This window comes from Camelus bactrianus, chromosome 2, assembly GCF_048773025.1.
Source record: "Camelus bactrianus isolate YW-2024 breed Bactrian camel chromosome 2, ASM4877302v1, whole genome shotgun sequence".
Classification (NCBI taxonomy): Eukaryota; Metazoa; Chordata; class Mammalia; order Artiodactyla; family Camelidae; genus Camelus; species Camelus bactrianus.
In genome coordinates, this window is record NC_133540.1 from 86,969,465 (window position 1) to 86,997,216 (window position 27,752).

At 38.0% G+C, this 27,752-nt stretch overlaps 1 protein-coding gene across 2 annotated transcripts; it reads right to left on the bottom strand.

Annotated features, from left to right (window-relative positions):
• Window positions 1-26,935, bottom strand: SDAD1 (SDA1 domain containing 1). 2 transcript variants are annotated; one of them, XM_010969315.3, is made up of 22 exons: window positions 26,700-26,935; window positions 25,146-25,250; window positions 24,582-24,680; window positions 21,959-22,069; window positions 19,989-20,060; window positions 19,811-19,911; window positions 18,799-18,856; window positions 18,178-18,252; window positions 16,892-16,993; window positions 16,111-16,180; window positions 15,008-15,111; window positions 13,219-13,276; window positions 12,253-12,311; window positions 11,554-11,630; window positions 10,191-10,288; window positions 10,008-10,084; window positions 9,305-9,434; window positions 7,728-7,822; window positions 7,444-7,634; window positions 7,252-7,336; window positions 6,217-6,378; window positions 1-3,410 (listed from the first exon to the last, which is right to left on the bottom strand). In XM_010969315.3, the coding sequence occupies exons 1-22, from the start codon at window positions 26,787-26,789 to the stop codon at window positions 3,363-3,365; spliced, it is 2,067 nt and encodes a 688-aa protein (XP_010967617.1). In that variant the 5' UTR covers window positions 26,790-26,935; the 3' UTR covers window positions 1-3,362. The 2 variants fall into 2 exon arrangements, with proteins under 2 accessions (XP_010967617.1, XP_045362111.1); XM_045506155.2 differs by having other exon boundaries at window positions 24,582-24,753; window positions 26,700-26,716.
• Window positions 26,936-27,752: the final 817 nt, after the last annotated feature.

Sequence of the window (27,752 nt, forward strand, 5' to 3'; positions counted from 1 at the left end):
TCCTGATACCAAAGAAAATCACTTTAATATTTGGTGGCTTTCTTCTTGGGCTTCTATTATTCCCCATTTTCTTACATGTGTAATTTTAATAGTATAAATATATTTTGTTCTCATTCACAGTAAGTAATTCCTGTTATAAACATTTTAATGGCTGCACAGTATTCCATCATGTGGATAAATCACATTTATTTAACCACTTCCAGACCGACAAAACATCAAAAGCAGAATCTGTAGAAAGAAGTAAAATTACCACATAAGGAATGCCCTATACAAATATACAGTATTTAAACAGTACAGAATTAGCTATGCTCTCTGTTCTTGCTTCCATATCAAATGCTCTGTAACAGGAGGGAAAATGTCATTTTCTTATAAAAGATAAAAAGCTCCATCTCAGTGTCTTACCTTCCTATTCAAGATTTTAAAAAAATCTCATAAAATATTCTCAAAATATGTAAGCAGTAGTTAACTTTTAGTTTCACTTTTATACAATAAAGGATGTCACTTGGAAGAACTGTATTGTCACTTGGTAGAATAGTTTCAAAATGTGTTTATCTAAAATAGTCTGAACATAAACCTGCTGGTCAATACTGAGTTGCCATGTAACACTCTATACAGATCATAAATTTTCAAAGAATTAGGATATGAGATAATGAAAACAAAATTTATATTAATCGTAACCTTTAAAAATTATACCAACTTTTTATTTTTTAATGGAGGTACTGGGACTGAACCCAGGACCTCGTGCATGCTGAGCACACGCTCTGCCACTGAGCTATACCACCAACCTCCATACCAACTTTTAAACCCTAACTTTTCTCTTGTTATTCAGGAATTTATCTCCTACTGCAGCCCTGTTCATCATACGTATCAGTGTGTTAGTGAGTGGGCATTTCACCCTTCTGCCAGCTAAACTGCCCCTTCCTCAGGATGCCCCTAGCCCTGTACTGTGCCTTTTTTGATAGTTCTGTAAGTGGATTTTTAAAAAAATAGTCATTTTGTACGTCTGTTTCCTTCACTGGATTACAAATTTCTATACAGCATGATCACTGTGTTTGCAACATGGTAAGCATTCAATATACATTTTCATATTTCAAACTAGTACCCCCAAAATGTATAAGGGGTAAAACAAATATCTGTAGTAACTGCAATTGTTGTTTCAAGTAAATTAAGCAAAATATAAAATAAAAACTTAATAGACATTCAATCTTTGATGAGAAATTTGCTACTCTGTGGCAAACACCACGCTAAGTGCTTATAAACACTGGTTCACACCCAATCGATGAGGTAGGCGGTATGTCATTTACAGAGAAAAGACTGACAGTTAGGAGTTATATGAGGTGTTCAAATACCTGTTGAGGAGCTACATACTGGGCACTGGACTAGTACTGGGGACAGAGCACAGAACAGACTCTGTCTTCTCTGGAGCACATTTTCTGGAGGAACTTGCTGAGAACATATAAATAATGTATCAGCATTCTAGATATATACATTACTTTATATACATTATAAGCTTGGACAATGTGAGTTCATCCCTGAAATGGCCCCATTCTCAGTGTTGATAAAAATTTAAGACTAAAAAGCTGAAGCTCAAACCCTGTGACTTCGTCAAGGTAAAAGTCACCCTGAAAGGTCACTGTGCCTTTGCTGGCAGTATCTAACCTTGTGAGGCTCTGACTCCAAATTCAGAGTAAACAGAAGATATTCTCAAGAGAAGATTTATAAAACAATAAAAGGAATCAGATGGGAATAAGATACTATGGGATTAAAGAAATAAAAGTTAAGACTATAGCTTTTCAAGCCAGATATTTAGCTTGCATATAAACTTCAGTTATGAGTCGGGTGAAACCACAGTAGAAAAACAGAAGTCAGAACAAAGAATGGACTCTGGCCTCTTGGCAGCTAAGGGGTGGGAAAGTCTAGGGGAAGGACAAAAGTTCCACGCACTATCACAATTCACACAGCAAAGTTACGGACCCTAGCTGCTAGGCCATTTTGAATTTAATTACCTCTGTCTGAACCTATACATGTAAGGAGATACCCAGTTCAAAAATGACCAAAAAAAAAAAAAACCAGTTGCTAGTCTGAGATTCACATCTGCACCTGACACTTCCTGTGAAACGCTGAAGTTGCTGGGGACTGAGGCCTCCTCTCCCTAGGTAGGGCAGTGCAATTTAATCATTAAACCTCAAGGTCTTCACAACTAATTCCCAGTGGTACGGGGTGTCTTAGGGAAAGCTACAAAGTTTCATTCAAATAAAACTGAAGTTGAACTCAGAAAGTGAGAAGATGCTAGAAAAGGAACAAGAAAAGTCATTTTAGAAGATGCTGAGTAGACAGAAAATTGCCTTTTACTCTCATTTGAAGCAGTTTTCCCAACTACCACAATATATTATCCAAGAAATCTGAGACAAGGCACCAAACTATTTCCAAATGCAACAACTTACAAACAGACTGACCACAGCTCTCACGTCCCCTGAAATCTCCTCAAGCATGCCAGGGGAAGGGAGACAACACACACCACTCAGCACACAGAGCACCTATTTGACATAAGAAACCTTTTATTGAGACAAGGGAAATAGTGGGCTGAACATTTTACAGGGTGAAGAAAGGCAGAGGAAACCAATCTGATTTCTTTTTCCTCTATGGAAGAGTGGGCAGCCCAAATGATGAACTTAAGTCACCCCAACATTACTACTTATACGTAAGGCAATTTAAAAAGCAAGGTCTTAACCAAAAAGCCTGTAGCTAGAATTAAAAAAATATGTCTTTTGGATAAGACTAAAAATGCTAAATTGTCTATCCAAAATCTGTACAGCAGGGACCTGTTTTCAGCAGGAAAGCCTATTTACAAGTAAGATCCTCTTACTCTTGTAACATTGTCCTGTTTTAAGAGAATACATAACCCCCATCCCCTGCAGAGTTAGTCCATAAGGTGTCTGTGACCCCACAGAAACATGGCCCTATCTCTACTAGAGAGCTATTTATACTGCACTGTAAATACACATATACACACCTGCCTCGCGCCTCATCCCACAAATAGGCTATAAATGCCTTGAGTGAGGAATTCTGGTTCATTATATCTTCAGTGACAATTAATAGGCACTCTCTCTCTCTCTCTATATATATATCCTTTTTGGGGCATGAATACTAAATGAAAATCACTTTACACCACCATTTACTATTTCACTTCAAACCATTAGCCATCTCTAAAATAAGAACACCAAAAGCTACCAAGTTTACTGTGGTTTTCACAATACAGTGTTTCTGGATTTTTAATGTAAACAAACATTCTTAGTTTACTAATTTTCAGAGTAATGACACAAATTTAGCATCCTCCGTGGAATGGAAAATTTGCTTGGAAGTTACTTCATTCTTTTTCTCTTTTTCAAGAGTGCATCTCGTAGCGCCAGCTGGAAGATAAAGAAAAAAATACCTAAGCATGATCTAGAGAAAAAGACCACAGGACCAATGTTCAAAGTGAATCTATGAACATCCTTACAAAGTTTTACAGTTCCCCCCAAAAAGAGAATATTAAATAAAAGTTTATGAAGAATAAACCCACATTAGAAAAAGAAGATAACCAAGGCCAATGTACACATCTTAGGTGTGTGATGGATATTAATTATTCTATTAATTCCCAAGCATCCACCACTCTCTGAGCCCTAGAAACTTCAAAGCATTTTGGGGGTGGAGGGTGGAAGCTGCCTGGCTCTTCATCTAAATATTCAAACTTTTTTTTAGTTACTGAGTCCTTGCCTTCAGCTCAGATCTGGGACTTTGTATGTTTTTGTAGACAGGCAGAATAACTGCAACACTTATGGTAGAGAAAAATTAACAAGTTCATCTTAACCTAATTTGTGTGGCCTAGAAGGTATTTCTCAGACTCATCTATCTATGTCTTATTTTCTCATCTGTAAAGTCAGTTTAATCACAGTATCTGCTCATACTGTTATATACTGATCAAATGAATTAAAAGATGGAAAGCTGTAGAACATTTAAACCATGTGGTAAGAATCATATATTAGCTAATACTGTTTTATAACCCGGGTTACATGGATTTAATTCTACTTATTTGTGACAAAGCACAGGCTACTCTCCCCCATCCATCAGTTCCCTTTCCCCTTCACAGTCTACCACCCGAACATAAGGAAGATATATACTCCCTCCTCTTCCTTTATCTTCTAAAAATCTTCACTGCAAAGTCCTCCTCTCTTTTTCTCCTATTGTGTGCTTTACTTTCCTCCTCTAGTCTTTTTGGAGACACTCTATAGTTGCACCATCCAATACAGTAGCCCTAGCTACACGTGGCTGCTGAGCACTGAAATGTGGCCAGTGCAAGCTGAGATGTGCCACAAGGGTAAGACACGCTGGATTTCAAGTAGCTTAAAAACAGGAATGTAAGATATCTCATTTAATAATTTTGATACTGATTAGACATTGAATCGATACTACTTTGGACATACTGGGTTAATAAAATATTTTACTGAAATTAATTTCACCTCTTTTTGCTTTTTAATTTTATTTATTTTTAGAATATTAATAAATTTATATATTTATTTTTGGTGGAGGGAGGCAATTAGGTTTATTTATATTTATTTATTTATTCATTCATTTAACGGAGGTGCTACAGATTGAACCCAGGACCTCGTGCATGCTAAGCACGCACTCTACCACTGAGCTATGCCCTCCCCATTCTTTTTACCTTTTTACTTAAAAATTATATATGTGGTTCTCATTATATTTCTACTGGACAGTGTTGGTCTACAGTGAAGAAGAGAACAGAGAAAATTAGGAACCTAAAGTCAAGTTTTACAGTGAAGAGAACTTGAAGAAGATATAGGGCAAGGAAACATACATAGACATTCTGATAAATGGCAAGAAAACTGGAGAAGGAAAAAGCACTCTTGAACCAACAAGTGCACATAACCAATGAACTCTTAACTTCCTATTAAATAAAAAATTCTTTTATCTTTTAGAGAAGTGTAACTCAAGAAGTGCTGACAGGAACAAAGCAAAGCTTCTCTACCAAGCCAACAAAAGCATGCCTAAAATTAGAGGAAGTAGTGGGTGAAGGAACACCTCTAGCTAAAATGTAGTGAAGTCACTAAAAACTCAAAATGAAGCAAGGCCTACCGACTGTGTGAGTACTATTTCCTCAATTGTCAAAATCTTACAAAGGACAGGGGAAGGATAAATTAACGAATTTAATCAGTTCTACTAGGAATTTAAATTGAATTGGCAAAATTCAGACTATTTAAAATCTTAAATGGCACCTCTCCTTTCACCTCAACTTTCAACAACTTCTATGCAAAATGCTTTATTACTTACATAATGTTGTTCAACAGTTGAGAACTAGAAAGATTAAACAGAGAGGTAGACTTTAAGCGGCACCTTCATTCAGCTCACACTGACTTGGTTCCCACACAGACAGAACATCACCCTGGAGAGCTGGCTGTTACACTTAGGCCTGGCAGGCTCGTCCTTGGCTAGCCATTTAGGAACACTGGTTCAGAAAGTGGCACTACTTTACCCTTGACCTGATTTCCTAGAGAGTCTTCAGAATACGTTTAGACTTAAACGCTGGTACGTTCCCAGTAGAGGAAGATATAAAAGCACAAATTTGTTTCGCTACAATGAATTATGAAATAAGCAAACCAACAGAGCAGCCCAGGAATACCCATCAAAGACTAAAAATGGATAAAATAAAATCTCAAAGGCCTGCAAACAAAATGGCTTTGCAAAAGGGCACATATAGGAAGGATCATGCCAACAACAGAACTGTTTGGTTTGTACCCCTTTCCTGAAACTGTTTCTGAGATATTACCACTTATTATTATTGCTTTTTGGAAAAAAGTACCAGGCAGATAATAGGCACGCAAAAATTATTCTTCAGTTAGTTTTCCTATTATATTTCATAGATGCAACGTCAAGAGAATTTTAGCATAGGAATGGACCTTAGAGACCATCTAGCTTACACTCCTTTATTTACAGAGGAGGAAAAATGGGCTCCCTTTGGTCAAACAGCTCAGTCTCAACCAAGTCAGGTCTAGGATTTACCTGACTGTTTTCCATCTCTCCATGCTCTCCAATTATGCTCCCCATTAACCATAAGACTCACATAATACAAGGTCTTAGAAGGCACAACTCCACTCAAATGCAGGGAAACATTAGAATGACAATGCTACTCTACCCAGACAAGCTTCAAGTTGAACTCACCTGCTTTTCTCGGAAGGAACGCTTAGTTTTTGACCGGACGCTATGACTGTACCGCATCATCATAAAATTCTTCTGTTTTTTCTTCTCCTTATTTGTGGAACTGGAAAATGGATTCATTTTGGTCTTCTTCCTCACAAATTCTTTTCGGTCTGTTCTGCCAGCCTATCAGCATACACACAAATACCACTTCAGGAGTTATCTCATCAACATACACATCTCCTCTGTGCCAGGAGCTCTACTGGATGCTAAGGGCACTAAAGGGGGTGGAACAAAGTCCTTGCTCCCGAGCAACTCAGTTCAGTCCAGGGGAGAAATGACCATGATGTATCATAATAGGGCAAGGAGAGCTCAGTGGAAGAAAGGGTTTTAGTTCAGCCTGGTGAGGTCGGAGGAGCCTCCGAGAAAGGGAGACCCAGGAGCTGTTTTTTTTTTTGCAGGATGCAGGCCTTCCTGGTTGGGGGAAGGAGGGCAAAGGTAGAGCACTTCAGGAAGTAGGAATAGTATATGCAAAAGTGCGGTGAAGAAAGGACATGGGTTTTCAAACTTATCTAAAGTTTAAGCTTCAGTACAAACGGAAAACAGAGGGTGATGTGGAGCCCGTTTGGAATGGTGCCTGAAACAAGTGAAGGTAGAGAAAATGAAGCTGGAAATGTAGCCAGGTTAAAAATCATGAACAGCAACAGTAATTGCCACAGGCAGACTCCAGCTGTCTCTGGCTTTTCTTGAATGAGTGTAAATACCCTTGGGCTTGTCTAACAGCTCTGATAATTGTCCTGAGTCCCCGGTACCAAGCACACATAGCAGTGTCTTCTGCACGCTACAGCTTGTCCTGGACGGTGGTTACATGGCTATCAAGTTGTTACAACTCACCTAACTGAACCCCTCACATCTCTGCCTTTGATGCTACATTAATTACACCTTTATCTAAAATGTAAGCATAAAATCCTGCAGTTCTGGGCCTAGGTGAGTTATGGGTCATACTTCACTTTATTTGCTTTCTGTTTGAAGATCTAGGGAACGACAGGCCTCACTCACCATTGCGGTTGCCAGCCTCGTCTCCTTGTCGGACTTTGGCTTCTTGTGAAGGCGTTCAATGTCCCGAAGAGAAAGTAACTCACCCCTGGGGTGAAGAAAACAACACAGTATGAAGCAAGGGCGGAAGTTCCTTCCCTAATACTCTCACTATCGTGTGAGCTGACTAAAGAGCTGGGGTTCGTGCTGTTTTACCTGGACTCCTCGTCACTGTCTATTTCAATATACTTCCTCTTTTGTGCCTTCCCGGGGGCAGCATCGAGTTCTTTCCTCATTTGGGCCATTCGGATTTTCTGGAAGTCTTCCTGACTTAAAACTCGGCTAGTGCTGACGGCTGCGGCTTTGGCTTTCCGCTCCTCCAGGGGCAAGCTGTTCAGCTTCTCGGACTTAAAGCGCACGACATTGGCTTAAACGGTTTGTGGCTCCAGTGAGAGCGAAGCCCCCCCCCAACACTTGGAACAGGAAACATCAGGACTTACGATTTCTTTCTGTTCTTCATCCGAGGAATGGTGCACATCAACCCACTCGCCATCGGCATCTTCCTCCTCACTGAGACTGGCACTTTCCCACCCATCTGTGTGAAAAGAGCTCACCATTAGCACCCCACTTTATGTCACGTGCTCACCGTGCACTGAAGAAATCAAGTGAAAAAAAATTTAGGTAATGAACCTCAAACAGATGCTCTATTCACCAAGGACTGAGCGATATTATTGTTAACTAAGCCACATCAATTTTACTTACTCAAGGCATGGAGAATAAGCACTGACCAAATACCTACCATGAGCTATAACTTTACAATCTTTTTCTAACCGTCAGGACTCAAGAGGAACAGCCTCTGGAGTTCAGTAACCAGCCTGAGACTGCACTGCCAGAAATGCAGCCCATACGGAAATGACAAGAATCATGTCTGACTCTACAGCCCACGCTCCTTCCACCAAACCGCGACCATCAAAACTGCACCTGTTTATTCATACTGGCCACACAGCAAGCATCTAACTTGTCTAAGTATATTTACACATTTGAGAAATTGGTGAGAAACAAGTCATTTAGAGAACCAAGATAGAAGATTTTGGTTGTGCAAGAACCCTGCAGACACCTCAATAAGGAGGTATTAGAGCCTTCCTAATGGAGCCACCACAGTAAGCTTTAAAAACCAAGGATACCTGCAGTCTCTCAGAGGATGCCCACATTCTGGAAGACAGTGTTCCAGCTCTTAGGTATGGCGTACACAACCACTCATGACAAGGCCCCAAATCTAGTCTCATAGCTTGCTACGCATCACCTTGTATCCCACATGCTAACAGTTTCCTAAACTCCTCAGGACTTTGCTCACAGTTTGCATGGGAAGTTTCCACTACTCTACCATTGTTCGCCATTCATTCTAAATACAGCCCATGGGTCACCATTTCCTTGAAGCCTTTTTTGAACCTCTGAGGTGGACCTGACACCTCTCCAGCCCTTATGACCCACTTTGCGTAAATCCTGTTAATGCTTTATTAGCTACTTATGAAAGACCCTCAAGGGCAGGAACCATATCATTCATCTTTGCTTTGACAATGGTTGACACATAGCTAATGCTAACGAAAGCTCTGTTGAAATAATGAATCAACAAACAGGAAGATAGGACCCTAGCAACCAATGCAACAAAAGCGAACCCTGGAAATCGGAATGGAGTTCCTCAAGCATTCTTCAACAAGTTCCCAAGTATTCTCCTTCAACAGGAGAGTTCTGAAGGATTGCCAAGGATTAATCTTCATGACTTTTTTCTAGTCAACAAACAAAAACCCATTATCTTTCCCAAGTGTCATACAGCATGTCCTTGATAACAGGCAGTCGCCGTGTAGGACCTGAAAAGGCATGTCCTACATGAGAACATAAGTTCCCTCAGAGCAGGAACCATGCCCATTTGACTCAATGCTGGCAACAGTGTCTGGCACGCAGTCATTACTCAGTAAATATCTGCTGAATGAGTGTTCAAACAGCATAAACACTTCAAGACCAATACAGAACTAGTAGGGGTGATTTTGTCCAGGATAATGTTGAAATAAAAATGAACCTTCATTGTCTTCAGCATTTTCTTCTTCTTTTTCAACTTCCAGAATTTCTGCTCCTGGAATGTAATCTTTAGTGTCTAGTTCTCCATATTCTTGCACTCTTGCTTCTACAGAGGCCTCTGTAGGCTTACCCTAAAGGAAAGGAATTAGTTTTCAGTAAGGTGCTTAGTTTGCAAAACACTGTTCATGAAAAGGATTCTGTAGGATTATGAATTTAGAGGGAGAATCACAAAAAATGGGAGCAAGCAAATGACAAAAATAATCCACTATGTCTTGAGTCAAAGTAAATCCCCCAGCCACAACTCTGCCCACTGTTTTCTTCTGATCCAGATAAGGAAACTTCGATATTTTAAGTCTCAAGATCACCATCTCTCTTTCCGCTACATACATACATCTCTCTTCCTGCCCAACTTGAAAGAGGTAGTAACTGGGTAGGGAATAGCCTGTTTAGTTCCGGCATCGGCTACTGACTTGAAAGAGCCTGACAGGTCTCTGAGATTCAGCCATCATCAAAGAGCATATACCAACTACAAAATACTTAAGCAACAGCATTCAACCAATTTTATTCTGAGCTTGAAGAAGAAAACTACACGTATCACCAATACTCCTAATGGAAGCAACAGAAATAGTAAAATGCAAATTGTAGGAAATTACTCTCACTGTCTGAGACCAAACCCTTGATCAACATATGTATGCTTCACCTACCCGGAGTTTCTTCTGCAACATCTGAGGGTTTAGTGTTCGGAAGAGCTGAATCAAAGTTCTAGCGGACATCGTCACATCTGGGAAATAACACCTTTAATTAGAAATGTCAAAGCAAAGAATCTATTGAGGTAAAAATGAGTTATTCTATACTATTTTATCCACTAAGAACAACACACCACTTACTCTTATCTTTGTGTGATTTATACTGAGTCAGGTCTTGGAGAAGTTCTTCACTCATGGCTAGAGGACATCGAGCTGTTATCTCTTTTATAGCGTTGATTCTAGAAAAGGAAACAATGAATTAAAAAAACCAAAACAGTAGTTTCACGTGGTTCAGCCCAAGAAGGTTTCCTAAAAAGACTAAATCAAAAGGAATGTACATTGGTTTTATAGGGCTTAGGTCTCTAAAATTACAGCATGGTAGAGAGTGTGAGGGTGGGGAGCCTCAGAGGGCTTTGATTCCAGACAGTTCACTGCTACTTCCTCTACTAGTTGAATAAGGAACAGTGTCATCCCAGTACAGTGCAGGCCTCCCTCAGAGGCATTGCAGGTTCAGTTCCAGACCATTGCAATAAAGTGAGTCACACAAATTTTTAGTTTCCCAGTGTGTACAGAAGTTATATTTAAACTATACGGTAGTGTATTAAGTGTGCAATAGCATTATGTCTTAAAAAAGTACATATCTTAATTAAAAGATACTTTATTGCTAAAAAATGCTAACCTTCATCTTGAGTAAGTCAGAATCTTTTTGCTGGTGGAGAGTTTGAAATAATGTGAGAATTACCAAAATGTTACACAAAGACATGAAGTAAGCAAATTCGCTTACAGACTTGTTGCACACAAGGTTGCCACGAATCTTTTATTTGTTAAAAAATAAAAACAAACAAACAAACGAAAAAATGCAGTATCTGTGAAGAGCAATAAAACAAAGTGCAATAAAATGAGGTATGCCTGTAAATGATAGCAGCATTAATTCACCAGCTCTACGGGAGACGGTACTAGGTCAAATAAGGAAAAGCTAGAAGTCTTTAGAGCTGTTATCCCAGCAATACTTTCCTAGGGAGATAAAAAGCGGCTGTTAAGCATTCTACTTAGTTATTAGGACAGATTAGATAATCCTTAAACCAGTTCTCACACTCATTAAGTGTTTCTGAATTAATCCAAAGGGCTACTGAACTGCCTTTGGGATTAAAGAGTGATTCAATAACAAATCATTTGTTCCAGGGAAAAATGGATTCAGGGTAGGAGACAGGAGAAAAAAACATTGAGACTGCCACACAAGCATTCATTTAAAGAGTAAAGTTAGTATTAAAAAAAAAAACCCAAAAACCCAAAACATTGATTAGAAGGACAAATATCTTTTCTCTGGTTCCCCCATCAAAATTGTGACCAATAAATTAAAAACACATCTTCTGAGGAAGATTGAAGTATATTTTAAACTGCTTTTCCAGAGAGCACATTATAGCTGAAATTTTACATCTTGGTAATGTAAGGCAAACCCAGTATATTAAAGCCACATCCACTGCCTCCAGGCACACTTACATACCCTACTGTCATGACTTCCCCGGAGTTCTTGTCGGTAACAAAATTGTTGGCCACAGTCATGAGTACTGACTGGATGATCTGAATGGGAGTAAAAGAAGAAATGAGCACAGGTATACTGTCCACACCGACTCAAAACACTTGAGGACAAAGGCACAATAGACTACTATGGTAGAAAAACAGCCCTCCATCTTCAGTGGAAGGATCAAGACTGAGGAAGACAGACAGAAAACTACTCCTCTTTGAGTTTCAGCCTTCTTCTTGGCTATCTTTAGATTAAATTCAACTCTCTTTTAATATGAGCTTTCAATCTGGATTTTAAAATTTCTTTGACCTAGGAAAATCCAATGCTGTTTTAATCAAAGGGATTATCAGCTTTGAAAAATGATCACTACATATTTACCAATATTCTTGCCTTCCCCACCATAAAATTTGGCAATAAAACCAGAATTCCCAACAACTTGTCCAAAACAAACTTCACTTTTTGTAGTAAATTTTTTTTGCTTCTAAAACTAAATGTCTACGTGTATCTTCTTAAGAGTTAGTGTCTGTTTTACTCAGTTTAAAAAAGGCAGGGAGAAAAGTAACCTCAGTGGAACCCAGTAGAACCCAGTAACTCAGTGGAAAAGCCACTATGATACAGTTAGTGGCACTGCTAATCATGCACCAGATCCAAACAGAAGTAAGGTTTACAAGTTCTCACCTCCGGAGGGACTAAGTGATGAGATGCTTGCGCAGCAAACAGAAGGATCTTTGTTACTTCTAAACATGTAAGAGATCAGAAGGGTCATAGTCAGTCTATTGCCCTGCTTCTCAGGACTACAGCAAACACGGCAAGCACACGCTACTGCTGCTTACTCTGCCTGGAACACCCAGCCCTCAGATGCCTGCACAGCTCACTCCCTCGCTGCCTTCAGTCCCTGCTCAGTTGCTGCCTTATCAAAGTGTCTTTCCTTACCACATAATCTAAAATAGAACCCACCCCAGCACTCCCTATTGCCCTTACTTTGCTTCCTTTTTCCTCAAAATACTTATCTTCACCTGAACATATTATATACAGCACTCTCTGTACCTCCCTCTAGAATGTAAGCTCTATGAAGGTAAGGACGTTACTTTGTGTTCACTGGTGTCTAATGCAGTGCCCATACTAGAAATCACTGAATAAATACAAACACAGAAACATACCCTCCCTTCAAAGGGGCAGTAGATATAAAGAACAAGGCCTCTGGCAAAATAAAGAAGTGAGGTGAAGCCTAACTTGTCGTTAATTTGCTTAGTGACTTGGGTCTTTCTTTTATGCTGTTTTTAATTAAGAATACAAATGAGAGCAGTAAGATGAAATCTTGCTATCCATTACAAAGATACAGTAAAAGGACAAAATTCCTTTTTAGAATTTTCCACATGAGTATTTATGGTATTACAAAAAGACTTGCTTTGAGAAACTGGTTTTTTATTTTGTGCCACTCCCTACCCCTCAATAACTTTCTCAAGTTGATGAGCAGAACAACTACCTCATGGCAGACTATGGAAAGAAAACACACAGATTTGTTGTCTTGGAAATAGAACACACTTCCTCCTAACTCCTGTCTTTAATAATTCTAGAACAAGACTCCGGGAGGTTGTTATTACCCCAAAGCCATGAAAGGAACATGGCAAGTGGGAGGCTTACCTCTTTGGTGGGGCTGCAGGAACCTCTGCACAAAGGGGTAGAAGTTGAAGAGAAAAAGCTGTGGCAAGAAGAATGCACTGACTTTAATATTCATGTAGCTAGGCTGTAGAGTTTAATTTCCCCCTAATGCAATTATATCACCACATTCAACTGAGTAGGAATAGTTTTTTTACTTTTTTTTTCTCCAACAAGCATTCATGCCCCAGGGTGAATCTATGTTCTGATTAACCAAGGAAAGGAAGGCTATGTTGCTATCATTATGTCAAGAAAGAAGGAGTGTATGCAGAATAAACAAGGTGGGAAAAAAGGCAACCAAAATGCAACATCCTTCCACTTTTAAAATTGGTATGGCTGCAAAATCAACTTTTTACTCTTCAAAGATAAAGAGGACTACAGGAAGGAACAGCATTGCTATTAAAGCTCAAAGGAAGGGACAAAAGAGTAATTCAAATCTGAATAGCATCTAGTATAATCTGATCACCAAAAAACCCAGACATCTGGTTTTATTATTGGATACCAGTCCAACTACATTGGAGGAATTACTCTGAGCAATTATCCTGAGCTCCATATGTTAGACACAAAGCACTCACATTCTGGAACCTACCTAAATAAAGGTGACAAGGACCTAGTTATTAAAGCCTTCAAGAAGAGGTACTTTGAAGATGGCCTGGTCTTTTTCAAAGTTCATCACGTGAGAATGAATTTTTTATTTTTCTACTTTAGCCACAGAGCAAAACCAGGGCTAAAGAAGTAAAAGGGAAGATGTGGGGTCAATATAAAGGTGGATGTTCAATTGTGGTCAGCTGTGAAACTGTGGTATCATTTCCATCAAGACACACTTAAATTACAAATCAAACATAAATTTTAAAAAATACAAATTTTGTTTTCCTATGGAGCTCAAATTCAGGTATGACTTGAAATTGCTACACAAATGTAACAAGAATTGACCTGGTAATCCTGCTTTAAAACTGCAGCTCATGGAGAAAAAGCAATTTAATCACTAAAATGTTAAGTTTTTCTTAGAGAAAAGGAACAAATGCTTTCACTCGTGTCTACTTTCATTTTTACCTTGATATATGTCTACATTATTTTATTTTCAGTAAAGAAGCCTGTTTTCTTGTTTTATTTTTTTATTTAAGAAAAACTTTTTGAAGAAAGCAACACATTCAGTGATGCTCAGAACAGCACTAGACACAAGAGCAGAATGATAGTGATTAACCCTAAGAGTCATTTCTTTACGGCCTGAATTCTTGGAATCTCTCCTTTTCAACAATGGCAGTTAGTCTAAGAGTATGTGTGAAGTTTCCATATGTATACACCATATATTTATATATAATACCACCAAGGAGCTCTGGCAATCTAACTGAACATAAAATGAATGACCAGAGAATACAGCTTTGCTAACACGACAATCGCCTGCTAGAGTAGTGTGGAAGTCAGGAAAACCATGATGGGGTGAATTGAGAATGTAGTAATAGTCAATAAAAATATCTGGGTTATGATGGCTCAGAAAAATGTGTATGTCAAACACAGTTACATAAAAAGTAGAACACAAAATAGTCTGACCATAAACTGAACACACGTAGAATTTAACATCCGTACTTACTGATAAGAAAACAAAGTGATTAAAAAAAATAGCTATTTTCAGAGTGAAAGATTTTATCCTTCTGTAAATTGTATAGGTTTAAATGGTTTAGAGGGATACTTCTGCTCTCTTAGTGGCTTTTCTTTTAACCAAGAATAATTTTATTTCTAATATTCACCAAGAGAAACATAATGTAATCCAAACCTCGTGAATTCCCACCAATCTGGAGATGAGGTTCATGAGCATCATCTTCACTTCAAACCTCTCCTTAGAGGTCTCGAGCTGCTTCAGTAGCTTCTCTGCAAAATCTGGAAAAGAGGGTATCGCATAAGTACACTGTGGGCCCATGGTCTGTACAACATCATCTAACAGGTGTAGAGAAAGGCAGTAGTTTGATCACTGACTCTGGTATGGCTGTACCTGAAATCACTCTGCGGAACCAGGCTGGTAAAAAATAGCATGACAGAAGGTGAAAAGATTCACACACAGGTGAATAACCTTCAGTGATGCCCAAAGTTAAGTCTTACGGATGCTGAATATTTTTAGCATCCACATCCTGATTGATTCTTTGACAAATGTTCCACTTAACAGTTCTCTAGGGCCTTGCTTCCCAAAGTGTGGTCTGCAGAACACCAGTAGTTCTCCACCTGTTAACGTGTTAGAAATACTGAACCTCAGGACCCAGTCCCAGACCTACTGAATCAGAATATGTACTTTAACAAGATCCAAAGGTGATCTGTACGTTCCTCAAAGTTTGAAAAACACTGACCTAGAGGAGGGGTCAACAAACTTGCTGTACACTGGAGTACAGAGAGCATTTAAAAGCCCCAGTGCCCAGCCATACCTCATACTGACTAATCAGCCTCTGGGGATAACAGGACCCAAGTACCAGTATAGTTTTATAAATTCCCTAAGTGATTCCAATGTGCACTCTAGTTTGAGAACTAGTGTTCTAGAATAGGGTTCCCGAACTTTTGGTTTACAAAGACCAATTAAAAAAAAAAAAAAAAAAAGAACAACAAAAGATTGTCAATTTTTTACTTGGTTAAGTACAATTGACCACTATTGTGTTATTAAAGACAAGAATTGCAAAGAGAGTTGTTCCTCTACATTTTTCTTATTTTACTGTGGACTGGGAATCACTGCTTCAGAACATAATTCTCTAGGCTACAACCAACTAGTAACAACCAAGCATTTGTTGACTGTTAAAGTGCCAAGGATTTTATATTCCCTGGTAACCTTGAAGGAAGGAAACTATTTAGGTAGACAAAGCCAACAAGGAACTTGGAAAGTCATAATTATAGTACCTTGGGGATCATGAATCAAGTGAATAGCTGAAAAGTTGAACACCTCTGGCTTTCTCTTCTTCTTTTGTTTCTGAAAGAAAGGGAGAGCAAACATTTACATTCTGAATTACAGTGATGAGGCCCTTGGGACTAAATGTGCTAATGTGCTCAAGGTTGTTATCAAGTCCACTACACTATTTAAAAAGAAAAAAAAAAATCTTTGTTCCAAAAACCTTTCTTTCAACTGGAAGAACTAAAGGAAGTTTTTGTCTTTTAAGATTAAACCTTAGGAATTTAGCATCTGTGAGACTTAAAGGAATTTGGAAATAGAAACATTAAACACACAAGGGCCAAATTAATGATTTTCAAATAATCATTACAAAACACAAATGTACTTCATTTGCACACTCTTCTGAAAAGACATGTCTAGCAAAGATACCCTAATACAGGCTATTGTGACCAAAACAAATGAAAGATGAATTTAATCAAAATAATTCATTCAAGTCAGATTTTGCTACAGCTGAAAACAACTATCTAAAAAATTAGTGCTGGGGGTGGGGGTTTAGCTCAGTGGTATAGCATGTGCTCTTAGCATGTACAAGGTCCTGGGTTCAATCCCTAGCACCACCATAAAAATTTAAAAATATTAAAATAAAAGATTAGTACTTAAAAATTCACCACACGTTTCTAAATCTTTCAAAAATGCTATTTTCTTTTTTTTAAATTCTTAAAGGCATTGGCTAAAACCCACATATTCTGTGTTCTAATGATTCCTACCTCATTTCCCAGGTACAAATCTCACCTTGAGCACTTTCATAGCCTTTTCCAACTTTTTCTTGTTTTTGGAGCTTTTCTTCCCTGTGGCGTACTGCACTAGCAGGTCTCTTGCTGTTGGTCCTTCATCCTAAAGAAGAAATAACTTTGTAAAACTGTAAACAAGGAAAATCTACACAGAAAAAAGAGAGTAATCCTTTCAATCACTTCTTTGTATTATACTCTTTGTATGCAACTATTAAAAATAAACGCAGCTTTAAAAATTCAAAAAAAATTTGCCCAATGTGCATGAATAGGTGCATACAAAGATTTTCACTGCAGCACTGATTCTTGTTTTTATATTTTGCTTTTAGCTTATTGAAGTACAACACCCAGACAGAATGTAACTTTGTTTTTATTTGAAAAAAGAAACTGGAAATAATTATTTATCAAGAGGAAAATGCTTAAACTATAGTACACTTGTATTTTATGGAACCTAAAGAAATGAGGTAGATCTATACGTACTAATAGAAGAATATCTAAATGCATTGGTACATCTATATATGTCATCACAAAGAAAGCAGGTTGCAAAATAATACATATATTATTTATATATATTTCAAAGACCCACATAAGGCAATATGTGCACACATCCATATATAAATGCATGGGAAACGAAATGGTTATCTATGAAGGAACTGGGAAGTGGAAATAAGAAAAGATCAGGAAAACTTTTATAGCATCTATAGTATCTGAAATTTTTTATAATAACGTATTATTCATACATTATTTAATAAAGTAATAACATAACAAATTAAAAGATGTTATTCCATACTCCAGTATCTTGTTACCAAAATGCTAAAATGGAAAGGGTTTTTTTCAAATTTCTTTTTAATCTTAATAAAAATATTTTTAATAAAGAAAATTTCATGACATCATAAATCCTGATTTTTCCTTTTAAAGATGCTTTACTACTCTTCTTCCTTCCTCTACTCTCAACTTCCATGACGTTGACACTCTACCACAAAAACATGGCAGCAGTAATTAGTAAGTTTATATAGTAAGATACAGGTATAGCTTTAGCACTAGGAACAAGGCTGAATTAATCTAAGTTTTATTAGTTATCTAACCAATCTTACTGAACTTACGTGATAAATTCTGAGTAGAATAAAATCTCAGCATGGCAGAACTCAATAAAGGATAAAGGTAGCATCTAAGATAGCAGGTAAGTTGCTTTCTAACTTGAACAGTCATGGCTTTTACAATCTGTACTGAGAACACAAAAATAAAACCTGATAAACTGCAAAGTTCAGAAGTATCTTTGGTTAAACTAACCTCAGATTCTGAGTCACTGTCCTGTTTCTCCTCTTCATCTTTCCCAAGAAAGAATGTCAAAGCAGCAACTAGTATCTAAAGGCCGATTCAAACAAAGTCAATTACTCATTCCAGCTGACAACAAAGAATACTTCTGTCTACATTTTACACATGCATATGAACTAGGATTGAAGGGGAAGAAAAAAAAAAACAAGAGTGGTGGGATTTGAGCTCACTTTTCTTAGCCAGGCTCTACATAGTTATTCTTCAAGTAGGCAGTTAAGGAACTTCTACATCTCTCACAAGAATAATGGTACTATAGCCCTTCTAAAAGTCAAACATGCTCTTAAATTTCTTTCAGCTCTGTCTGAACCTGATAAAAGAATAGTTAAAAATCACAGGAAAAAACAAACAGTAAGGCTATCGTTTAATACAAAGAATTTTTAAAAACTCATAATTTGTTTGACTCCTCTAAAACACAGGTAAACCAGGGAAGCAGTCTGAGTGCACAGAGAGCATGACTAAAGGCAAACAGTATGTCTGCACACCACCTCCTCCTCGCACAGCCATCTCCTTCACCTGCTAGTGGGAGAAGCAGACCACTCACAGACCGCGCCACCGCCCAGCCCCACAGGCGCTCACCTTGGTGACCTTAGAGAAACAAGCTGTTGTGATCACATTGACAGTTTTGGCATCATTCCTGGGGAAAGACAGTTGAGTGTTTCAAAGTAAATTTTTGTTCTACTGTATTTGATAGCATAGACAATGGCATAAAATAAACAGTATAGTAAATATTGCTGACATGTTAAAATTCATAGCTCGTAATATTTCAAAAAACCATGGGTTGCTAAATAGTCAGCCACAGGTGAACATTTTAGTTCAATTTTAGCCCAGTCTTGCATCAGAAAATCATGCAGCCATTAAGATGGATTTCTTTTGAATAATTTTTAATGTCCTACAAACCTACTCAAGATAACTGGAAAAAAAACCAAAATGAAAACCTACAATATAGCAAAATTCCAACCACATTTTAAAATTCACTTTAAAGAAAAGACAGGAGGAGATATAAAATATTAACTGTGCATGTATCTAGGTGGTAGGACTATCAATAACTAAAAAAACTTTTTCTCCAAATTTTCTGTTGCAAAGAATACTACTTTTATATTAAAAAAATTAGTGAGTAAGAAAAGCAAGAGACATCAGTTGGGAGCACTGTACCAACAAACCAAATTTTATGAAACATGATAATTTACATACATAGAAAAAATTGACTTGAAAATCTCCAAAAAAGCAGAGAAGAGCCCAGATTTCAGAGTCAGACAGATCTGGGTTTGAATTTCAACTGTGACTTTTATTGGCTACTAAACGTAAGCTCATGAACCTATAGGTTTCATTACCTATAAGATGGAAATAATCCCAAATAGCTGCATTACACTGTTCTGAAGGTTGAGCGAGGTAAGGCAAAGTGCAAGTGCTCAAGAAATGGTAGCCAATGTTGTTAGCCACTTGGATTGCCTCTGTATTTTTTACTTCCAACTTAATTCAGACAGGGATGTTAAAGAGCTCAGGATCAAGAAAAATCATTGTGTATGTGCTCTGCAGTAATTACAAATGAATAAAGGACTATTTCTTGAGACAAGTACATATATATTACCAGATGTTTCTTCTGTAGAGCTCAATCATCACATCCAGAGATATCTTGGCTGCAGTCGCATTGCTGTCTCTTAACATGGTGTACATGAAATTCTGTAACACCTGGAAAAAAAAGAGAATGAAGACTTAATACATTGATGGCACAATGCTGCAAACATGAAAAACAAAAGGGTACTTACTATATTCACTTTATTGTTCTTGTGTTTTGCATTTATATTCTTGATATCAGTCACAATATGAGTATATAAAGTCTGAGGAAAAGAAACAGAAACATACACGTGTTTACCAACATTTCTAACCTTGCTCAACTTGGCGAAAAGTACAAATGTACAGGAGGATTTAATTTTACCCACTTTTCATTCTATCACAAAAGAGACCAAAAACGAATAAAACAAGTAAAACGGAAAGAAGCAGCTAAAGCAAAAAGAAAGTTACCCTCAAAAGGTTATAAACATGGAGTTACCATATGATCCAACAATTTCACTCCCAGTTATATACCCAGGAGAAATGAAAATATATTTCTAACCAATGTTCATACAAATATTTGTAACAGTATTACTCATAATAGCCAAAAAATGAAAACCCCAAAAGCCATTAACTTATGCATGAATAAACAAAATGTAGTATAACCAATGAAATATTTTTTAAAAATTTATTTTTTATTGAAGTATAGTTGATTTACAATGTTTCAGGTGTACAGTGAAGTGATAGTCATATATATATTTTTTTCAGATTCTTTTCCATTATAGGTCATTACAAGACATTGAATATAGTTTCTGTGCTATACAGTAGGTCATTATTGTTTATCTATCTTATATATAGTAGTGTATATCTGTTAATTCCAAATTCCTAATTTATCTCTTCTCCCCTTTCCCCTGTGGTAACCATAAATGTTTTCTATGTCTGTGAGTCTATTTCTGTTTTATAAATAAGTTCATTTGTATCATCTTTTTTTGATTCCACATGTTAGTGATATAAGATATACAGACGATGAAATATTATTTGGCAACAAAAAGTAATGAAGTACTGACACGTGCTACAATATGGATGAAACGTGAAAACATTACACTACGTGAAGGAAGCCAGTCACCAAAAAATCACATATTATATGATTCCCTTTACATGAAATATCCCAAGTAGGCAAATCTAGAGAGATCAAAAGTACAGTGGTGGTGGCCCAGGGCTGGGATAGATGAAAGGATGGAAATTAACTGCTAATGGGAATGGGGTTTTTTTCAAGGTGCTATAAACGTTCGAAAACTGACTGTGGTGATGGTTGCAAAACTCTGTGAATATACTAAAAACCACTGAATTGTACACTTTAAATGGATGAATTATATGTGAATTATAACTCAATAAAACTTAAAAAAAAAAAAAAAAGAAGAAAGAAAGAAAGTCGCTCCATTTACCAAGCCCCTAACTGCAGGCGAGACAATACTGGAATTTATACAAATATCACTGTACCCAGAATATGCTCCTCTGGATCACTTTTATTCCACAAGTCAGACCAAGAAGTACAACTGCTAAAATCAAATAGTTATAGTCTCTTAATACTTTGGGGAAAAAAATTAAGTTAATGAATGTATACTTAAGTTTCTCTTTCTTAAATTTCTTTCATAAACCTTTAGCTTCTGGTCTTATCTATATAAGCAAACACAGTCATAGGGAAATATTATAACAAAAAAAGTCAGTTTTTGGAGGGAGACAATGGGAGTGATTATAGCCATGCTCTGATTTAGCTTTAGCTAGTCAGTACATGCAGTGGAAAAGGGCAGCCAGGCTTCCTGGGCATATGTTCCTGCCTCACCACTCAGAAGCTGAGCGATCCTGGGCACATTATTCTCTCTGTGCCCCAGCCTTTTCATCTACAAAATAATAATAATAAACCCTACCTCACAGCGCTTTGTGGGTAAACAAATAAATCCATAAAATGCTCTGAGAAATGTAACCTGGCAAAAAGTAAGCACTCAATAAATGTTAGCTATTGCCACCATACTGCATGCACATAATGGTCAATTTTTTTCCTATTTCTATGTATCCAATAATATGAAGCAACAAGAAGTTAAGAGACTCCAAACTCTACAAGTTTTATGTCACTGCAAGGAAGACTGAGATACAGGGGACGAAAAAAAGCAATTTTGTTTTTTACCTTTCGCAGAAGCTTATCGTGACAACGCAGAAGTTCAAAGAAGAGTTCCAGCAAACTTGATGGATCGATGAGATTCTTATTTCTCAGCAAAATCAAAGCTTTGCAAAATGTCTCAGGAAGGAAAAGAAAACATACCATAAGATAATAATAAAGGTAAGATGAGAAAATGGAGCAAGTATATCCTGGAAGTGCTTAATCACTTCCACTGATGAGGCACTACTCTAGGCACTGGAACAGAACAGCCTTTGCCCTCATGGACCTTACACGGGGGTGGAGCAAACAAGGGGACAGACAAGCAGGTAAGCATATGTCTCACATTCAAATCTGTCACTAGGTAACATAATTGATACCTGGTGACTGAGGGAGGGCTCCTTTACACAGGGAGGTCAAGGAAGGGTCAACATATGATAAAATTCTAGTGATCAATGAATCCACAGAGATAAGAAAGGTGGGTAACAATAATATAACACACTAATTTGGAATAATCAATCTGAATCGGTGACCTCACAAGGCATTCTTCTGAAGTACTGTTGGTAGTAAGAATGGCCCAACAGCAGCCAGAGCGCTCTTGCTTACCATTAATTTTCCTAAGTACCCTTAGCCCCCAAAATGTTGACCTCTAATAGTATTCTCTATTAGATGGAACAAGTAATCCTTGGAGAATAGTTGATTTCAACTCTTGGGGCAGAAAGTGAGAAAGGATTTGGAACTACTTCTGCCAGGATGCAAGGATGCTTTCAAGATGCGAGGTTGCTTTCAAACACAACAGGGGCCTTGCTAAAAGGACTGGCCAAGTAGTGACAATTTGCACATAAAACATAAAAATAAAAATAGTAATGCTTAAAAAAGAAATGGATAAAAAGTGCATAAAAAGGTAGTTACATCAAAGAAAGAGAAGTAAGAAAATTTCATGTTATTGACTTTGTTAAGTAAATGTTAACATAATTGGGCATTTTGTTTCTTCTGGAGAAATATAGCCTGTGTATATCTACGTAAGCAAGAAAGAGTGAACAAAATTTGGGAATGATTCAACAAGTCCTGGAAAAATAGCAAATATGCTAGGAAGAAAGAAAGTCCAGCAGTTGATAAGGATTGGTGGTTATCACAATAGCTAATTAAAAAGTGGATCCACCACTGTGTTCTAAATGATTCCTCTAAAGAGGAATGCTAATGACACAGACTCAATCCCTTGTTTCCTAGCAATTTAAGTATTTTTAAAAACCTACTAATCATCATAAAACACTACAAAGAAATATATACATATTTATTTAATAATGCCAGCAGATTATAATTTGGTTGGGTACTCTTAGCACACAAAACTTAAAAAAAAAAACAAACCTAATTATTACTTGGAAAGACACTAAGTCTCTACACTAAAAATCTCAAGTCCATATGATCCCCAAAGACTGGAAAATTTCCATGTCATAAGTGAAATTCTTCTGTAACAGTTCAAGTTTGAAGTCTCTTAGGCTGTGCTGCCAGGTCCTGTGTCCCAACTGAGTCAATCAGAGACTCCAACCTCGGCTCTTATGAGATGGTATTCTTTTTCTTTTGGGCCTAATCAAATTAATAAAATCCTAGAGAAGTACAAAAGTAGAAGAATTACAGAAAGCCTGGGAAAATATAAGAATAAGAAACAAAGTTGAATCTATATACTCAGCATTTTTACAAGTTTTGGTGTAGGATATTAGTATGTTTTGTGTTCTTAATATTTGTGTAGTTCTACCAGCTGTAAAGGTGTTTGAAAAGCTCATGTATGAAAATTTGAAAATGCCTTAGGTTGGGTGCACTAGAAGCAGAGCCCATTTCATTACAGTGGTTTGTTCAGGGTGCGTCCTCTTCTCAAAGGGAAGTGAAGGAAGCAGGATAGGGAAGAGAAAAGCTGAGCATCGATGCATCCTTGGCTGGAGACTAGCTTTAGTCTGATCACAGAGAAGCCCTGGGGAATAAACTGCAACACAAAGTTGGACCCACCCTGGGAGAAGGGGCTGGGCTTTTGAAACTCTTGGTCAGTCAGATACCACGTATGGGCAGGAGGGCCACTTCCCAGGTGCTAGGGCTCCCATTTAGCTGAACATGGTGCTTCAGAGAAAGGGCAGCTGGGGGCCGTTAGCAGCCAACATCCCCCGCAAGTAGGAGAAATGCAAGCACTGGCCAGGACCCAGTATCAACCACTATGGTAACTGTTTAAATGCTCAAACTGGCTACTTAATGGATAAGTGTATAAATTAAACATTATAAAACCTGTAACTTGTAATTAGGGTTCTTCATGCATGTGAGATCTGAAGGATGACAAGGAATCACCTATTGTAAAGAGGGAAAGGCGCATCCTGGCAGGGTGAGCATGCCTGCAGAATAGAGAGATGAGAGAGAGGAGTGGAGCAGAAAAGGAGATAAGGTTAAAAACACAGGCAGGAAGAAGATCATGTAGGGACTTACATGCCAAGTTAACAAGTCTGACTTTTATTCTAAGTGTAAAGAAGAAGCCACAGAAGGATTTTAAGGAAGGGGTGACACATTCTGATTTATTTTTTTAAAAAGATATTTAGCCAAGAGACTGTTCTCATGTAAACACATACTACATGAACACAGAGTAATTTATCAATCCAAGTATTGGTCCTACCATTCGAAGATCTGGATCCAAGACAGTGTGGTTGTAGGAGAGAAGATCTTTCAGCTCTTGAGGAAAGTTGCTTAAATGTTCTGGATAACAGTGACCAATCTGTAACAAAGCAAAGGCTCTTCTGAAGTTTTTCTTTCTCTCCTATAATTCATATGCACATATTTAGGATGTTCTGCAAAAGGAGAGTAAAAGGCTGTTTCAAAGAAGTAGATGGTTCCAAATCATCTTTCTCTTTTACATGCTAATTTCTCTGGCCCCTTTCATATTTCCACTAGTCTTAGCAAATTATGTGTGACATGATTTAGAATCTGCTTTTAGGATGAATTTGAAGAAAACAAATAGCTTGAAAGCTTTGTTCTGGTTGGCTCTGTGAAAAGCTCTAGTGACATCCTCTAACTCAACATAAGGAAAAAATAAAATTTGCAAAAAGGGAAAGTTACTTTTTTTTTTTTTAAATTAAGCTTCCACTCCCAAATGGAATGAGGTTGGGAATAAGTGGGAAAATATTCTGCAAGCTGTGTGTAACAACTGCTCTTTGTTCTACTCAAAGATTATTTTTCTTACCTGTGCCATAAACATCACCAGCTCTGCCAGTTCTTTACTGGGTTTGTTTGGTTGTAGTTTGAAAATCTCCACATTGGATCTGTAGTGATTATACTGCTGTAGAAACTGTAGAAAAATAAAATTTAAATTGATTACCTTCTATTATATGGCTTTCTCAGCACAGAATGAAAAATTACTCAGAAGCTTTTGATAGTGGCGCAGAGAAAAAACGGTGGCAAAGTCATGTAGAAATAGTTTCCCTTACCTGTGTTCTTCAAAACGAATTTTGAAAAGTATGAGTACATCATGGGTAATCTACAGACCCTTTCACTTAGAAATTTAGGTAGTATCATACAAAGAATAGAGAAACAAGAGTCAAAAACTCAGATCTGGCCCTATTCTGCCATTTACTATCTAAATGACCCCTCTTACATTGTCTATGTATCTAGAGCACCCACAGCTGCAGAAAAATACTGGGTTAGAAAATGTAAGTTATATCTCAAGTACACAAAGCTCTCCAGTCAAAATTCCCCTGTTCTTTTTAATAAGTAAATATTTTATTCTGGAGCTCCAGATGTGTTAACAGCCAAAAGCAACAGACATACAGAAATAATAATAGCTTCCACTTATCAGCACTTGCTATGTGTCAAACCCATCATGTACATTATCTCATTTAATTATGTTTAATCCTAACAACAATCCAGCAATTTAATGTTGGAACTCACCAGGCCTCAGTTCTATGCCCCACATGTACTCTCCACGCCTAGCCCAGTTTTAAACTCTGTGTGTGTGCGTGTGACAGAGAGAGAGAAACAGACAGACCCTCACTGTGAGAATGAGTAATTCTTTATGTTACCAGACCTAATTGGTTCACTGAACTCCAAATTCATATATTCAATTGCCTGTCTGACATGTCTATTTAGGTGTCTAAAGACATCTTAAAGTTAGCCTGGTCAAATATAACCCTTGATTTTCTCAACAAAACTGCTAGGCCTACCGCTTTCTCCAGGAGTAGGAGTCAAGAGAGAGACCTGGAGCCCCAACATGTTTCAGGCAACACCCTACCTCTCTTGGCTCCACAATACCGTCAATAAGTGAAGAGAGAGCCCCATAACTCAGTGTGCTCCCGGCAAGATCCTCACCCCGTCGGTTGAGAGGAATTCTAACATAAGATTCATTAAGTGTTACCGACTAGTTCAATAACTTAGGGGTTTCAGAAAAGGCTGAGAAACTTGTCTGGAAGTTGGAGAGTGGGGGCAGGCCATCTGTTTCTCTGCCTCTATGAGGTCGGGAGATAAACTCCAAAGCAAAATGAGATCTTCTAAAGGATGTTTCCATGGCAGCGGGGTCTACAGAGCAGCTAGAAAATCCAAAGGGGCAGATTTCCAAGAGGTGGGGAACGAACTCTGAAGCATGCCTCTTCCTTAATCCCTTTTCTCCTCTCGAGGAACCCCTAAACCTAACAGTTGAACACGCGGCAAGCCAGGATCCCAGCTCCACTCCACGCCTCCCTCCAGCCAGTGTCTCAACCTGCCGCGCCCCAGCCTCTATAGAGTTTCCGCGCCGCATTCCCACCTCCTCGATGTAGGCCGGCGGGTCCCGCTTGATCAGATTCTGTAACTGCGGCAGGTTGCTGGGAAGCTTGTTATTGTTTCTGCTAGACATGTTGGCTGCAAACTGGCTCCACGGCGAGCAGTTTTAAGAAAACCCACACCGCTGGCAACCCCCAGCCGTCTCAGCGTGGAATCGTGCTTCCGAGTATGGCCGGAAACTACGCATGGGTAACTCGGCGGGCGGCGCCATCTTAGTTCGTAAAGCGAGCTTGACTACGGGAGCCTCAAAGTGTCAAACTTACTCTCACTGCCGAAATGTTCTGGAACTCTTTAAACCAAATTCCCCCTCCGCCCCCCTCCCCCCCGCGGCTAAACAATGCTACTGCCTAGCGTTTCTGAAATAATCTGAACTGCAAAAACTTTTTTTCACACACATTAGTTTTTCAACCCGACACTCCTATGAAACGGATAAATGAGAACTAATAGTTATTTTATCTATTTATTTTTTAAATCCCACAGTTAGAAGCTAAAAATACCCGTGCCAAGTAGATAGCACTATCCCATTTTAGAGAGGGGAAAAGAGATCAATGACGAGTGTAAATTAGTTTTCCTGTGTAATTTTAAATACTTGTTTCTGTTTTGTTTTTAAGTGTTTCAATCCAGCGTGACCCAGATAAGGGAAAAGGGTGCAAACTGGATAAAATGTGGTCATGTTGATTGGCTTAAATTGCAAATAAATTTGTATTTAAAAGCCAACTACTGTTACAATCTTTGTCAGTACTCTTCATCCAGAGTTTTAAGTTCGGATCCTGGTGAAAATACATTTCCACAATTTCACAGTGTGCAAAAATAAGTATGTGGTGAATGAACTAATGAAATAGGGTGTCGTTAATATAGAAAGACATTTAATCACTCACCCTGTGTCAGGCACTGTTTCAAGCACTTCACTTGTATTCAATCCTGAGAACAGTCCTCTAAAATAGAAATTATCTGTACTTCGCAGATGAGGAAACAGGCTCAGACAAGTTGACTGCCTAAGTTCACAGCAGGTGAGGAAGCTGGTATTTCAGTCTAG